This window comes from Trachinotus anak, unplaced genomic scaffold (assembly GCF_046630095.1).
Source record: "Trachinotus anak isolate AG129_WGS33_773 ecotype Australia unplaced genomic scaffold, CSIRO_AGI_Tana_v1 ptg000001l, whole genome shotgun sequence".
NCBI classification, from domain to species: Eukaryota; Metazoa; Chordata; class Actinopteri; order Carangiformes; family Carangidae; genus Trachinotus; species Trachinotus anak.
The window spans coordinates 8843392-8859889 of NW_027273852.1; the positions used below are offsets into that span (position 1 = coordinate 8843392).

General features: G+C 40.1%; 1 protein-coding gene across 11 annotated transcripts in view; it reads left to right on the forward strand.

The window, feature by feature from the left end:
• The window catches only part of myo3b (myosin IIIB), a 65102-nt gene that overhangs the window by 47505 nt on the left and 1099 nt on the right, over window positions 1-16498 (forward strand). For 9 of the 11 annotated variants that reach the window (XM_071474351.1, XM_071474400.1, XM_071474317.1 and 6 more), the window contains one exon: window positions 2111-2496. In XM_071474351.1, coding sequence (XP_071330452.1) covers window positions 2111-2481 — 371 coding nt within the window. In that variant the 3' untranslated portion in view covers window positions 2482-2496. Of the gene's footprint in view, window positions 1-2110; window positions 2497-9836; window positions 9938-10314; window positions 10362-10763; window positions 10918-16498 lie in introns of those variants that run through there. The other 2 variants (XM_071474387.1, XM_071474395.1) reach the window with 1 other exon arrangement.

Sequence of the window (16498 nt, forward strand, 5' to 3'; positions counted from 1 at the left end):
ATATTAAGAAAAAAGCTTTTGAACCATGATATTTACTGTAGTGCTCAACTGTATCCTTTAATGCACCAGTTAAAATGGCCTGGAAGCATGAAACTATCCAGTTTTGACAGGAACAACATATAAATTTGAAAAAATAAACACCTTTGTTTCCCTTTGTGTCTTTTTTAATCATAACTAGTAAAAGTATCCAGCCTAAAGTCATTTAAGTCTAGATTTAAAGAGAATTAAAGAGAATTTCAATCTGTTTCCAGTAGCAATATGTGTGTCTGTGTTTTGAAATAAAGAAGAAAGCAGGTTGCTGCTCAAGAATGAAGATTTACCTGAATTTTACAAAATACTTAAAAACAAAAAAGTCGAAATATACAGAAAAGTCATAATATTCTTGTTACACTGCCATTTTTTTTTTTTACTTGTTTCAAGATCATTACACTTAAGTTACCAGCAAAAATGAGACTGTTCTTGGGACCCTCAGATTTTTTGGTCCCAACCCCCAAGTTTGGAGCCAGTGACCTAGAGCAGCTTACAGCTTTTCTAGTTCAGACTTATTGGTATCATTTATTGCAAGCAGTCAAAGACTGCACCGTGGACACATTAAGTCATACCTGACATCATATCTGACAGTTCAGTTATATAAATTTCCTGTCAAAAAAAAAAAAATCCTCTTCTCCTTCTGCCATAGGCTTCACTAACTCTTTAGATATTTTGTGTGGAGAGCACACAGATTTTCAGGTATTCATCGCGCCCCTTTTCCTGCCTCGTTTATGTTCCAAGGTCTGCTTGTGGCTCCGACTTCTTTCAGGAAACCCTATTTGAATATGTTGAGGGAGGCCATGGTGGCTCAGGCACCCAGGGCACACTTTGATCCCTGCAGATCTGAGGGCTTTTTTTTTTCATCCCGAGATTGAGCGAGTCATGGAAGCCTTGCCCTGCCAGATGTTTGGAGACCAGGCTCCTTCCTGTGTCTCATCCTGCTGTCGCCTCTGGTGATCGCATCGGTTCTCTCGTGCTGGAGCTCGACCTGGAGTGTTTCAGGACACCAGTGGAGAAAAACAGAAAATTAGCCATGGAAATTGAATTACCCCACCCCTCCAGACTCACACACACTCGCACACACTCCACACCCTGCTCCCATTAATGCCAAAACACCGGGGCGTGACCTGGAAGCTCTCAGCGTGTTTGACGGACGTTGGGTCTTTTCTAAGTGATTTGACAAAGCCTGGTGTTGCAAGTGATGACTTTAGAAGTTTTTGCTTTAATATATGACACAAAGCAGACCAGATCATTTGGAGAGGTATCTGTTTTACTGCATATCTGACACCAGGCTAGACGACTATTCTCACTCTTTAGCCAAATACCCGCAGTGCTGCATTTTATGGTGGGAAGAAAGCATTAAAGCACTTTGTACTCCAGGCGTTCTCAGATGTCTGTTGCACCAACCTTTGATTTCACCATGTTTTTGTCAGTGAAAAAGTTACTCATACACAGTGTACTCATGTAAGCTGCACACTCACGACGATGGCACCTCTTGTCACCTGTCAGCCTGAATATTAATACAACATGTTTGGAAATGAGTCACAGAGGCGTGTGCAGAAAGAAAGCCTTTGCAAGCAACCAGCAGATATGATCAGAGTGCTGCTTATGCTCCTCAGCGTGGTAAACAGGATGGTGCCGAGGATCAGTCAGAGCTGACTTTATGGTTCATGAAAGCTGAGCTACTTATGTTAACAGGCTTTTTGAAGATTATAGTTGTGGTAAACATACATGTCAAGAGAGAGACAGTGATAAAGTGGAGCCACAACACAGAGACCAATTACCTCTGCGCCTTGGAAGATAGTTAACCTGGTCGTTGGAAGCGATGAGACGAGGGAGAGAAAGAAAAAAAAAATAGTTGAAGTTTATGTTGACTTATTGTTTATATTGACGTCTCCTCGGTGCACAACATGGTACAGTCAAGAAGAATTGATTTTGTTTGTGGCCTTGAGCTCTCTCTTATGCTTTACAGCCACAGCTGGGAGAGCTTATTGGAAACGTGGACGCTGTTTTACCCACACTGAGGTCAAACCCACACCCAACAGTACATCTCACTTTCTTCTCTCATTCGCTCCCTTAGCTCTTAAACATCTTCCCGCATGTCATCCCACAAGGTCTGCAGCCACCAGGTGCTGCTCCACAACCCACCACCACCACCACCACCACCACCAAAGCAGCAGCAGCAACAGCAGCATCACCGTATCAACATGCATCTGCCAGACAAATGATCCACCCTCTCCATGTTCTCTAGACAAATACTCTCCCTCCCTCTCGCTGTCTCTCAGCCTTTTGATTTATCTGTCTGTCTCCACATATCGCCCGCGTCTCAACCGGATGCCTTCAGTTTTAGGCAAATTACAGGCTCGACGTAGCGGCAGCAGAGATTTGGAAGGGATAGGAAAGACTCAACTTAACGGAAGGAGTTGCCTCTGTCTGACGCTACCTACGTAATCCTCTTAATGTCAGTGGGAGTAGTTAACAGGATGTACTTCCAAACTACTCATCATCACAATTCCAACAGAATAATCTCCTCAGACGTAAAATCAAGGTGGAAAATAATACTCCAAGTTCTCTGTAATTTTGCACATGTGGATTGAGTCATTTGATGTAGTTTAACAAAGTTTTTCCAAATACAAAACCGTATTAGTTTGTCATTGTTGTTGACAAAAAACAGTTTTATACATTTGAATAAACCATATATTATCTAACTGGAAAGGCTTAATGCCATTAGTTTGCATATTTAATCCATTTTTGGCCTGGTTTCCTTGTCATTCATGTCTCCCTCCTTGCTACTTACTTTTTACTCATCCTGCTAGGTCACAGTTGTAAATTGCACGTATTATGTCCCTGACAAATGATTGACTTCCACAAAGTTAAGAGATTTTTCCTCCACGCAAACATTTCTTTAGGAGTCAAAGTTCCAAATCTGCTGTCACGGGAAATGATTGATTTCAGTGTGAAAAATTGCTCGTAAGTAACAACATCCTCTGCTTGCATTAGTGAAAACAGATGCAGGAACTACTCTTTTTTTTTTTTCAGCATTATCAGCAGGACTTCACCAGTTTGTCTTATAATTCAGCGCACATGACTTGCTGTTTAAGTATGATGTCCAAAATGACGAGAGCGGTACTAAAACTCAGGAACCCTGAAAAGTCCTGGAAATCCTCTTCAGCTTCAGATATCTGTTTAGGGTCTTTGTTTGCAGCTGAGGAATAATGTCTGTATTAGTTTGCACACGTGCATGTGTGTGTTCGTGCACATGTTTGTATGCGTGTGTCTTGGTTTATGTGCCTGTGCGCGCACGTGTGTGTGTGTGTGTGTGTTTGTGTAAGAAAAGGCGGTTGTGAGGTAAAGAGAGGGGTCTGGGTTGCACATGCCTCATTTAGACATCAAAGGCCACTGCTGATGATTTTTCCTTATAATCCATGCCTTTTGGTGCCTCTGCTCTCTCCATCTGAATAAACAAAGCCCAAGTGGTTCTCTGTGGTCTGGGAGAAGTCAGGTGATTGCAGCACGTGATTTGGGTAGTAAATCGATACATCTCTAATTTATTCCACTAAAAATCCCTTTTAGCAGCTCTTTTATGTTGTTTCTGAGGAGCATTCTGATTTTCAAGGGATTTCAAAGTGGTATTTAGAGATGTAATTCGAGTCATCTGCTGCACTTTGAAAATGAAAGAAATACCTATCTCAAAAAGAATTCCAGCCCTTTTATATCTCAAGAAGCAAACTTGTACAATATGTAAGTCTCTCACCAAGAAGAGCAAACTCTGCTTGGCTTTCTTTTGATAGGGAGAAATCAATATTGTATGAACCGCACTGCCTCTGTATTCCCAGTCGACCATTATTCCTCCCCACCCCAAACAGCAGACATTACCCACGATCATTTAGCAAACCCCCAATGTGAGCCACTGTCTGACCCCTTCCCAGCTCTGTCTGCCCATGTCCAAGCTGTGCTCCCATGCCAGAAGCCAGTTTGGCAGCCTCCCTGCCTGTAATATATCTGCAGGAGCAGCATTCCTCTGGGGCTGGCCCGGATCAAATGGCAGTGATTTCCCAAACAGAGGCACAGAGATGGGAGGCCTGACCCATCCTCTGATCTGCTACACGCTCTAATAGCTGCAGGTCAGAATGGATAAATGGTGATGTTGAGCCCCCCTTGTGTCGTGGTTTGGGCTCCAGATCTGCAGTGGTAGATTCAGCAGGATGCAGGGCCAACAGATTGAGGCTGAATGATTTTTAGGAAAACATCAAATCATGTTTTTTCCCCAGCTAATGCTGCAATTACGATTTAAATTGCAATTACTTTCTATGAACTTAACTACAGGCCTGTATTTGTGTTCTACATAGTACTAAACAAAATATAATTGTACCAAGCATGATGAGAAACTTTTTCTTGTTTCAACATTATAAATAAAATAATGTAGTTGTTTGGAGGAACTCCCAGTGTCAGTATCATTTTAACTGGGCAGCCAGAGAATAGTCGGCCAAAGTCAAGTAAACTTTTGTGAAAAACTGACTACCAGCCATTGCTCAGGTGGTGGAGCAGGTTGGCCACTGATTCCAGCGTTGGTGGTTCGATCATCAGCTCCCCCATATCCAGGTTGCATCGAGAAGAGGATCCAGCATTAAACCTATTCCAGATCAAATATGTGGTTGGTCATTTGCTGTGGCGACCCCTCACATCAGAGTTGAACTGATGGGCATTACATTTGGTAATGATTAAATATAACCATGCCATTAAATAGCAGTATTGGGTTTATTAATTACCCCTTATGGTAACAATAACCAACTGCTGGACAGTCACATCTGACAGTATTTTGATATAAGATGCTAACATCTCTGCTCTGTGGACTGACAGACACACAAAAAGTCTGCAGCTGGGGCACCTCGGTGGCTCAACTGGTAGAGCGCATACCCTTAGGGTTTAATCCTAACCGCAGCGGCCCGGGGGTTCGAGTCCAACCTGTGGTCCTTTGCTGCATGTCATCCCCTCTCTCTCCTCAACTTTCCTGTCTCTCTCTCCCTGTATCTATAAATAAAGGCATAAAAAGCCAGAAATAAATAATTTTTTTAAAAAGTCTGCAGCTACTCTTGCAGCTCCATGAAGTTGTATTTCGACACAGTGGTGCTTTGAGCTAAATCCTAATGCCAGCAGGCTCACAGTGAAAATACTGGTATAACAGGTATAACATATAACATTTACCATGTTGACCATCTTTTGGTCATAGCCTATAGTAGCGAACAAATTAAAAAAAATTATCAGATGCACAAAACTTACACAAAACCATCTTTGATTAAAATGTACATACACCAACATACGGATAACGATCAGCCAAGACTTGCTTTTGGCCAACTCTCAGAATTAATGTCAACTGGCTACAGCTGAGTAAATTTACGAGTGGTAGTTGTTAGTATAGCCAGTGATTAGCTTAGACAGTTAGTTAGGATGTTAGTTAGATTGAAGATTGCAGCACTTGTGATTATATCCAATTGTGATATTCATATATATAAACTGTAAATCGTTCAGCCCCACAAAGCAAATAGGAATTCAGATACTTTCATACTTGCACTGAGGTCAGTTCATTGTTATTTTATTTTATTTTTTTGGTAGAGTTCCTATTTTTAACATAGATAAACATATGTTTTTAAAACGCATAAACAGACTCTGTGCAGTCTATTTTACAGCATGATTCAGTTTTGAAACTTTATTCAAGGCCGTCAGAATTTATTATTTGTGATTGAGTGCTTTGATGCAGTTTCAGGGGAATTAAATGTTTGCTTATCAAACCTATTTCTGCATCATTAGTCCAACAATGTCCTACATACAGACAAATTTAAAAAAAAAATTGGTCCAAATGTGTATACGTGCCGGTTTATTTCATGTGTTATCAACATATGTGATGCAGATACAGCAGTTCTCTCAGGTTTCACAAAGCTAAACTGACAGGTTGTACAGTTTATCTCAATGTAATATTTAAACCTAAGTGATTTTGATGCAGCCAAACCAAGCTACTTGTTTAGAGGACATGCACGCAGCTGTTTCTTTCACAGCTTATTTTTAAAAGCTACATGAGATCTATGCAAATACCCTCAAATACTCTGGGGTAACAAGCATTCACACAGTGGACGGTTAGCACCTCTGAGGCATGGATAGATAAGATTCATGGTCAAAGTTAGCTAATATCTCAGAACTGACAGGAAGTTTCTGGGCATTTACAAAGTATGACTTTAGTAAACCTGTGCTGGTTTGAATAACATCAAGAAAACCGAGGAAAAGGGGGGGGGGGGGTGGAAGCTGCTCTTTGATGTATAGGATTGAGATGTGATGAGGTCTGTTCAAAGTGAGTACAAAGTAGTGTTAAGATGGAAAAAGCAAATGCAGCTTTAGTCAAGGTAGAGAAGCCGAGGTAGCAAGAGATGATGAAGAAACATCCTGTCTCAAGGAGATGAAACGTTATCTAACATTAAATATAGACACTTCTTGTAAAGGCGTCTCAGCTTTAAATACAGTTTCGTAACCTACAAATTTTGAAACCCTGTGCGTGCTGTACTAGAAGAATGTTGTAATTTTCGTATCTTTGAATAATCAGTATATCACGGAGCTCATTATCTTTAGTAAGACATCAGTAACACTTCACTGTGTGTTGTGCAATGAATAATTCATTCTTCAGTACGCACTTGTTCTGAACAATTGGGGAAAACAGCTTAACGCAGCCAAAGATTCGGTCATCTGCTGGAGGAGAAGCAGCAGCGAGTAGAGGAGTCATTCAGTGGGTGGGAATCTGAATGTGTAAATTGCTTCTTACTCTGTATAACAGAATAGCTTCCGTTTCAGTAGGAAAGTGAAAATCTACAGCTAGAGCCCTGTAGATCTGCTGAGTCACTGATTTTTTTGGCAGAAGTGTACTGTTTAATGGACGTCATTTCACTTTATAAGGGCAGTTTGATAAACTCACTACAGGTTCAATTCGATTCACTTCAATTGTATTTGGGTGGTATCAAAAATGGCGGTATCAAAACTGTCTGTATGGCTGGACACCATAATGGACAAGTGAGAAAGTGTAGTTTTTTTATTTAGATGAATTGATCCTTTAAAGGAACAGTTTGACATTTTGGGGAATGCGCTTACTTTCTGAGGCTATGTCCACACTACTATGTTTTCATTTTAAAAAGCATCTCTTTTGCTATGTTTTCACCTCCCGTCCATACTACGCCTGAGTTTTCGAGCCCCGAAAACTCTAAACCGCTACACCCGCCTTTGCTTTCCTCGTTCGTAGTATTTTATGCAACTTATTAGATAAGTACAACTGAGAATAGACAATGTGCTTCCTGTTTACATACCCAGTGTATGTGAATGGTCATGTAGATATGCATTTTCAGGTGTGTTAGTATGGACACAGATTGTTTCTGATATGAAGCTAAAACGTTTAAAACAAAAAAATAGCAGTGTGGATGTAGTCTGTGTGGTAAATATGAAGCTACCACCAGCAGCTGGGTAGCATAGCTTAGCATAAGAAATGGAGATGGAACATTGAGAAAGAGTTAGCCAGGCCAGACTCTATCATCGTATCTGGAGTATCTGAGAAACTCAGCAGGATCTTTAGCAAGCACCTGTCTCTTTCAAACTGAGCAACACACTAAAACTAAAACTGGTGCATCCAAAAGATCGCACACCCAGAAAAGCAGTCGAGTATATGAACTCAAATGCAATGCACAGACATGGACTGCACAGATCTATACACCAGTGAAACCAAACAACCACGAAACAAACACATGGCTCAACACAGGAGGTCCTCAGGCCAAGACTCAGCAGTTTACCTAGATTTCAACGATAGGGGACACTCCTTTAATGACAACCACATACATATTTTAGACAGGGAGGACATGTGGTTTGAAAGGCCATCTATGTCAAAGTAGAGAAAAGATCCCTCATCAGTAGGAGGTCTACGACACCACTTTAACCCCCACTTACAATGCTGGCCTTTCTTCTCTTACCAGGAGATTTAACAGCTGTTCATACTTGTCTTAATGTGACTCCAGAAACAATTGTCATTGCCTCAGGTGACTCCGGTAATCCTAATGACTGCCGTTAAAACAACCAGGAGCACTAACGAACTAAGTGACATCAGTGGTCTTGATAACGACCCCACAGAGGCTAAACACCTTGGTCTCCTCACCGGTCTGTCAGAAATGAAGAAGCCTTTTGGATGAGAGGTGAAACATCTTCAAATATCTACAACCAAGTCCAATTAACCTCAATTCAACTTTTCTTTGATGTCAAGTTGTGTTTTTACTCAGGGGGTTTAACAAGAGATAATGTGTTGATTTGTGATAGGTTGATGTTTTTTTTTTTTACTTTTGGACAGGGCCAGGCTATTAACTATTTCCCCCTGTTTTCACTCTCTATGCTAAGCTAATCTAACCAATTAGCTTTGTATTTAACTACAAGACATTAATCAATGTTCTCATCGAGGATGTTGCCCAAAATATCAAACTATTCCAAGAACTCTTCACTGAGCATTTGTTTTAGATTATTTTACATTGAACTTTGAACTTTTTTAAACTGCACTTTACTGAGCTAAACTCTGCTGTGCAGAGGATTTCTGCCTCTCATTAGTTATTCTGACATCTTGGCTAATTTCAGCTGTGGTACATTAGATCCTGCTCTCTGACCCTGATCTTGTGTATTGGCAAATAATTAACTCCACACCAGCAAAATTCTGTGTAGCTAATCTGATTTTGCTCATGTGATCCAGAAAACTGTCTCCAACAGTAAAACTGCAAAGACTAAAACACTGAAACGACCACTATCAACAAGGCTCATTAAACCTTGCTTCAGGAGACAAGCCTCCCACAACAGCATCAGTGACTACTACTGCGGTTACAAGATACATCAATATACATTGTAACTCCTCACTGAGACAAATATTAGATGCATTCAATGTCATGTTGCAACTAATACACACTGTATTACAATATTTTATTTACTCTCAGGCCCTGGAAAATGCTAATTTCCAGTTGTTTTAAAATCTCCATCAATCATTAATGCAATAATTACCGTACATATCAACTGTGATATAATAAATTAGATTATCAGCACTTGTAGATGTTGCCCCACTTTTTAGTGTCATCACTCTGTAGTCACAATGTTAACTTTTCCAGGACTGTCAGCAAATCATTGGAGTATCTTTCTACTTAGTCATTGCAGTGTATGGTGTTTCTTAGGCAGTTTTCTGTCATAGAGACTCACTTAGACTAGTCACATTATTTGCCAGGATGGTCACAGCTATTGTTGTTAATGGTACCACTCACAGTACATTTTCTGTTTCTATTGTGAAGTCATGGCAAGATCTGATCTGAGAATCAGTGTAAGCTCATTCAGAAATTACTATATTCTCTGTGTTTGTGGGTTTCAGTCACAGTAAAGTGAAAATGCTTGCCTAGTCAGGAGTCTATCCAATATCACACACCAACGTCTCACCTCTGCCTCTTGCAGTGTAGCTGTTTGGCAAACTTACGTGCAGTCTGCTGTGCACCTGTGAGGGGAGATGTAATTAGATGTGGTTCATGTGTGTGGATTTGTGCAATGTTAAGCTGTTATTGAGTCAGCTCATCAATGATATTACATAATCTCACCTAAGTAAATTTAAATGTGTTTTTGCCACTTTGTCACACGAGGGTGCAGATTTAAAAAGTCTAGGGCAGAAACTGTTTACTGCTGCTCTCGTCACCGTCGGTATCATTTTGGTGCTTGTTGTTTTTTTGCTTGGTTGGATCGGTGCCCTCATTTTTCCTCTGTTGCAGGTCCAGTGATGAAGCTGCAGCAGAGAACTCCTCGCCGGCGGGGCCAGCAGCCCAAGCTGCTCAACAGCCCTGAAGACAGCCTGTACTACAACCAGCTAAATGTGAGTTCAAAGTGCCGATAAAGGCCTTTGTCTGACTTTGGTTCCACATGATAATACAATTAAACCTACCTGTGCCAGACCCTGGAGCCCCACCCCCACGCTTCTCTGCCTCTTGTCTTGAACATGTGCTTATGCTCTTTATCTGTTGCTTTCATGTCAGGATGTCTGCCTTCACGGTGAATAATTGATGTGGTTTATCAAAGCTGAGCAAGATGCATGCTTCATCAGACTCACTTGAGCCCTTTGATCAGAAAAAATTATGCTGTGACTTCTGATATTATCAGCATCTGCTCGCATTCAACACAAAATCACTTTGAATTAAAAATTAATGACTCTCTGCTCATCTTTTGACTGTGTGCTCTTGGCCCTTTCCTCAGAGAACTCTGGATTACCAGGGGAGCAAGAGGAAGCCGAGAAAACTTGGGTAAATAACTGCTTTCCTACTTACAGCAACTCTAAACAGAGCAGGCCCTTTGTGGAATAGGAGAATCCAGAAATGGAGTTGTTTTCTTATAATGTAAATGGAGAGCCGAAAATAACAGGCTTTTTATGAGCAGTTGCTCTGCGTCATTAGAGAGGGGGGTTACATATTAAGGCTTTGTCAGCATGCTAATTTTAATTGTTGAAGGTCTGACTTGTATTTGTACTATAAATGACATCCTGGTTCAGATCAGTGTGCTTAAGAAGATGCCTGTACACCACATTGCTGCATCTGCAAATATTGCTTTTATTTCCAGATGTCTATTTTATCCCATCAGGACGACTCTGTATCACTGCTCTGTATCACAGTAACTTCTCACTACTTTCTTTTCTTCTTTCACATCAGTCAAATCAAAGTGCTGGATGGAGAAGATGAGTACTACAAATTACTGTCAACTGTGGAGTCAATCCCTGAGGAAGACTACACGACCGCCCCCTCTCCCGCCCTTTCTAGTGGGCCTCTCGTCAGTCAGAGCTGAGCCTTACAACCATGTCAACCGGTAAGACAGACGCACCAGACATGTAGACAGACACTCCAAAGAACATCCTCAGTGTTGGATGTGCTTTGGTATGTGGAGCAAGTAGCAGCAGTGCAAAATAAGTGACCTGTGCAGGCGATGCCTTCAGCTGTAAATCCAAAGAGGTCAGAAAGTGTTTACAGGAATGACTTACTCATCAGTGACATTATAATAACACTTTTATAAGGATTGTGTCTGTGTCTGTGTAGTAAATCATGAATTTGAATCTTTGAATATTTTATAGCCATAGTGCTCGGTAATAGCTAGAGATGTTACATTTTGCAAGGAGAGGGGCTCCAGACGTCTTCATAGTGCATGTTATCAGGCTTCTTTCTAGTCTTGTACTTGACTTGCTGTTACTGTGCCTCTCTCAATATGGTAAGATTTACAGTATTATTATGGTTAGGGCTAGGGTCTGTCATTTTTCTAGACGCTTTTTTCACAGTCTTGAATCCTTCACTAAGTAAGTGAAAATAAATTATATAGATGTTGCATAAATAAATTATAGCACTTGTCACACAAAGTGTAGAACATAGAGTGTGTGTGTGTGTGTGTGTGTGTGTGTGTGTGTGTGTGTGTGTGTGTGTGTGTGTGTGTGTGTGTGTGTGTGTGTGTTGTTAATAGTAAACATTTAGCTAAGTCAAAGATCCACAATTAAACACAAAAATGCTGAGCCATACCTTTATATCAAATGTATAAGCACTGATAAGGTCTGCAATTATTATTTTTATTATCCATATATGTGTTAATCCTTTTATTGATTGATTCTTTAGTTTATGAAATGTTAGAAATACTGACAAATGAATGAGACGAAGAATATTACCGTGATATTTAATTTATAATCATATGAACCGAATTAAAGTAAGCAAATTGTCATGTTTTGACCATATTTGTTTTAACCTGGTAAATGACATGCTCATTAAAATGATCATTCATTAGTTTCTGTTGATTTACTAACAGATTAAATGACCTATCATTGAAGCACTGCCCCACATTTACAATAAAGAGCCCCTCATCTTGCCCTATGTTCAGTGGTGTTAACCTGACTTGAGAACATCTACCTATTTTCGAGCATTACATCTATTGTCTAAGACGAATCCAGAGACAGATCCCTCTGAAACCCAAACCTCTCCTGACGAGTCCCACAGTGAGCTGCCTGTAGTTAGAGGGGCTTTGTGCTGTCTTAGTGCTGGAATCACCACACATAGCCTCACAGAGGCAGAGCTAGACCTCACTTTGAATTTCACCCTAAATACAGGAATTTTCTTTTAAGATGTGAAGTGTCGGAAATGCAGGGCTGGCGAGTTGATTTGTAGAGCTTTTTTTTTTTTTTTCTTTTCAATTTGCATATCATTTACTGCATCTCCCTTTGTTGACACCCGAGGGCCTGAGAGGAGATTTTGATCTTAATAGGAAGAGTAGGGTGGTATGACTGAGGATCTCATCCTCCTTATACTCAGTGGGGAAAGCATTAGAGCTCTGCCTAGACAGCAAGACTGGCTTCACTTAGGTTCAGGTTCACGGGAATCCTGGTGGGTTTAAAGAGGCCCAAAGTGTTGATCACATCCCGCTGCTCAGTCCTTGGGAGGTCTGACTCAGGTTCAGACATTGAGGACTGACTCATCAACTAAACATCAGCGGTCATCCACTTTATTTTTTTAAACTTTTTATCATGTAACATTTATACAATTAAAGCACAGTTCAGATGAAATTTAAGATGATGGAGTTTTATCACTTGGCAACACTATGGTTTTAAACCTGTTATTTTCCAACCGTAATTATGCTGTTTGTTGTTTTGAGCAACCACAATGCTTGTAGCATGGTTAATCCAAGTTGTCTGAAATGTTACACAACCAATACACAATGGTGAGACTGTTTACTTAAGTAAAGATATCAGTACAATAATAGAAAAATATTCTGTGTAGCATGATTAATCCAAGTTGTCTGAAATGTTACACAACCAATACACAATGGTGAGACTGTTTACTTAAGTAAAGATATCAGTACAATAATAGAAAAATATTCTGTGAAGTTCTACATTCAAATCTAAGTAAAGTTACTATTATTTGCAGTAAAGTAAGTAAGGCACATCACTTAGGTAAGTAAGTAAGTCCTTGAAGATTTTTATGCAGAAATGTATCGTCATTATTATATTATGATCTGCTTATTATCTTATTGGATTATTGTTAGCGATTAATGTTAATTAAGTAAGATACTGTTGGGCAGTTCACTCTATAACTATGCATTGTATTTTATAAGACCATCATAGATTTGTATATAGTAACTTCATTTGCATGGTAACTAGTGACAAAAGTACGATATTTCCCTAAATATAGTGAAGTAGAAGTATTAAGTAGGATGAAATGGAAATAGTCAAGTACCATGTGACTGGATTTGAGTACAGTACTTGAGTAAATGTACTTAGTTACATCCCATCACTGCTGCTACAAGACTATGAAAAGATGTAACACAGCATCAACCAATATTTAATGAAATGAAAAAGACAAAATAGAAAACAGCTGATTCCATGATTCCGAATTAGCTCACATAATTAAGTTGCATCAATAATAAAGCTCTGCTCTTTTTAATTTATCATCATATGTAAATCTACAGAAAATTCAAAAGTGATACCCCAGACCACTGGCAGTATTATAATGTGGCATCACAGTTAGTTCAGAAGCATTTCACCTCCGGTCGTAGCCACAGATCCTGCAATAATTAAAATCCTCGTTGTGCATTACTCCCTTGCTGGGATAGTTGGTTCCTCTGAAGAGCAGTCTGAAATAGGTCACCCCAGCACCCTGTAGTGCATCTTAAAAGTACACTGAATCAATTAAGTGTGATCATGCTCCCTTGATTATTTTGGCCCTGTTTTACCATGGAGAGGAATTTCAAATAGGCTCACTAGTTTGAATAACAAGGTTGGACTGTGGTGACAAATGGTGCCAGAGTGGGTGTTTCTTCCCCTGTTTTTCTCTGCCAAATTAACTCCCTGGCTGATTGCCTGCTTTAGCATATGAGAGGAGGTGAGCGGAGGTGTGCACGTAATTGCCTTAGTTAGCTGATTATGTGTTGCAAAAGGAAAATGTTATGAAATACTGTCGTCACTCTCATGTAAGATGTTCTGACCTAATGAACCGATGCTTCTGTGTTTGCTCGGCCTGCTGGTCTTCCTACAGGTCTGAAGGCAGGGACAGACGCTGTGTCAAGTCAGCGTTCAAGGCCTGACACCTGTGTTTTCCTTAATGCGTCTTCATAAATCCAGCTCCCTCTTGTTTTTCCTCATTAAATCTGACAACATCTGGTGTGCGAGAGAGGACTCCTTTAATGTGGCTTACGTTACTGCTGGTGTTATTCTTGCCATTTTAGCTATTTGCTTCATGTGCTGCACTTTCATTAGAGCTACATCCAAGGCAGCCCCAAATACTGTTATCCAAAGTTTTAAACCACCTTTATGAAAATCGCTCGAGCTGCAGCCTTAACAAATGATGAAAAGCTTTTATTTTCTAAAGAAGTATACTTACCTTTTCACCTAATAGTGATGTCTCACTTCAAAGAGAGCACGCGATTAGGCCAACATTGTCCTGTTTCTATATCCTTTGAGTTCAAAGGGAGAGTTTGAATACCAGTATTTCATGTGCAGCCTTTTCAAATACTGTTTTAATGCAGTTTACGTGCTTTTGATATCCAGATGTGTCAGATTTTCACCACAGTAGAGTATATCACACTTTATTATGATTGCATACCACAGTGTTTTTGCATAACTAAAGAATTAATGTCAAGTCTTGTTCCTTAATAGTTTTTGTTCCCACAAACTTCAAGGACAGAGGACGAACAGATGCCTAAAATAGCTACAAACTCAGCATTGTGATGCTCTTTGCTGGCTAATGACTGGTGCCAAAGAAAGCGACATACATGAGCGTCAACCAGATGTCAGATGTGTGTTGAGGGCTCTGAGCAAAAGAACATTCCCCAAAGACGGCATTAATAAAGAAACTGGTCGAGCCGGGTGGAGACAGAGAGAGTAAGAGGCATAGAGGAAGAAGGAGATAAAAGAGTCTGTTGAGTAGATACATCAAAGGTCTGTTAATGACAAGGGATGCCATTAGGGTTACAGTGGCTTTTGTTTCAGCTTCCTCACACCTGCAGTTTGTTGAGGGTGCTCTATGCACTGTTTTGTTGTTTAACATTTGCATGAATATAAAATGCATGCATGAGGAGATGAGAGTTTGTTCCTGGCTGCTAATCTTAAAAGTGACCAAATGTTTTGGTCAGAATTACAGCTTCCTTCTCATTTGCAGAAAAGACTTGTAACCATTCATTTCCCTCCCACTGTAAAGAGGGATAAAGCCAGGAAAGGCTTACATAGAACAATAGGAACAGTATGGAAAAGCTGTTATCCTGTACGCCATGAAATTTACTGACTTAAAAGTTTTCTTGGTGCCTCCGGTGCTGGAATGGGATTTGACAAATCAGAGCGTGAAATTGTGATTAGCCTCTCTGTTTGTAGACGGACTGGGGCACTAGCAGACTTGGCATGGCCAAAGGTGTAACCTGTTTTGTTTTGCCCCAGCACTGCTTTCCCAGATGGTGGGACCAGCTGCCACTGAATAAACGCTGGACGGGTAACAGTGTGAGAATTACTACGGCCTTGTTTCAGTTTGGGATGCAGAACAGAAAGCTTGTCATTTTGCCACCGCCAGGAGGTGCAGGGACGTATCACCTGGTGTTCAACCCACAACCTTTATGATTGAGGTCAGAATCGAATGGTGTGCGGTAAAACTGGTTTTAAAGGTGCTATCCGCAAGTACTTGCTATTCCTACTTAGCCAACATTATCATTAGCAGCTGTTTAATTTCCTCATCTATAGTCTAGAACAAACCTGGGCAGTGCAACCTCCTCACCCTCTCATGTTGGACTGAGGGTAGAAAGGCCGCTGAAGTGACATACTATTGCCTCTTGAGGTGCAAAGTGGTATAACAAGACAGGATGGGACAGGACTCGCTGGTTAACATGCTAACCTAAGTTAATGTCTCCACCAATACCTCCACCAAGCAGGTTATGTTTTCATCTGTGTCTGTTTGTTAGTGGAGGGATGGGGCATGGGCCAGGGAAGATCCCATTAAACTTTGGTGCTGAACTGGTTAAAGGACATTTTTTTTATCACTTTCCTTAACATTGCATTTTTTTACATTTTCATCAATTTCTCAAGAAATAATGTACATATTTCTCTTATTTGTGTAGTTGTGTGAACAGATTAAAAAAATTAAAACTATCAAAAATATCATTTTGCAAATATTTGCGGTCCTGCTTCTTAATTTCAACTCTTTTGTGTTTTGACGCAGCTATGATCCAAGAATCTATTGTGTACGGTTGAAGTGTTGTTGATGACAATATTTGAAATTTTCTACAATTAAATCATTGTCTACCAAAAGTTACAAGAAGCATGCAGTGGCACTTTGTGACTTGCACAAGTGCTTAGGAGTAATAACAACTAGAAATAAATAATTACAGTGAAAAACTGTTTAAAGATTAAATTATAATTTTTCTAAATTAATCAGTT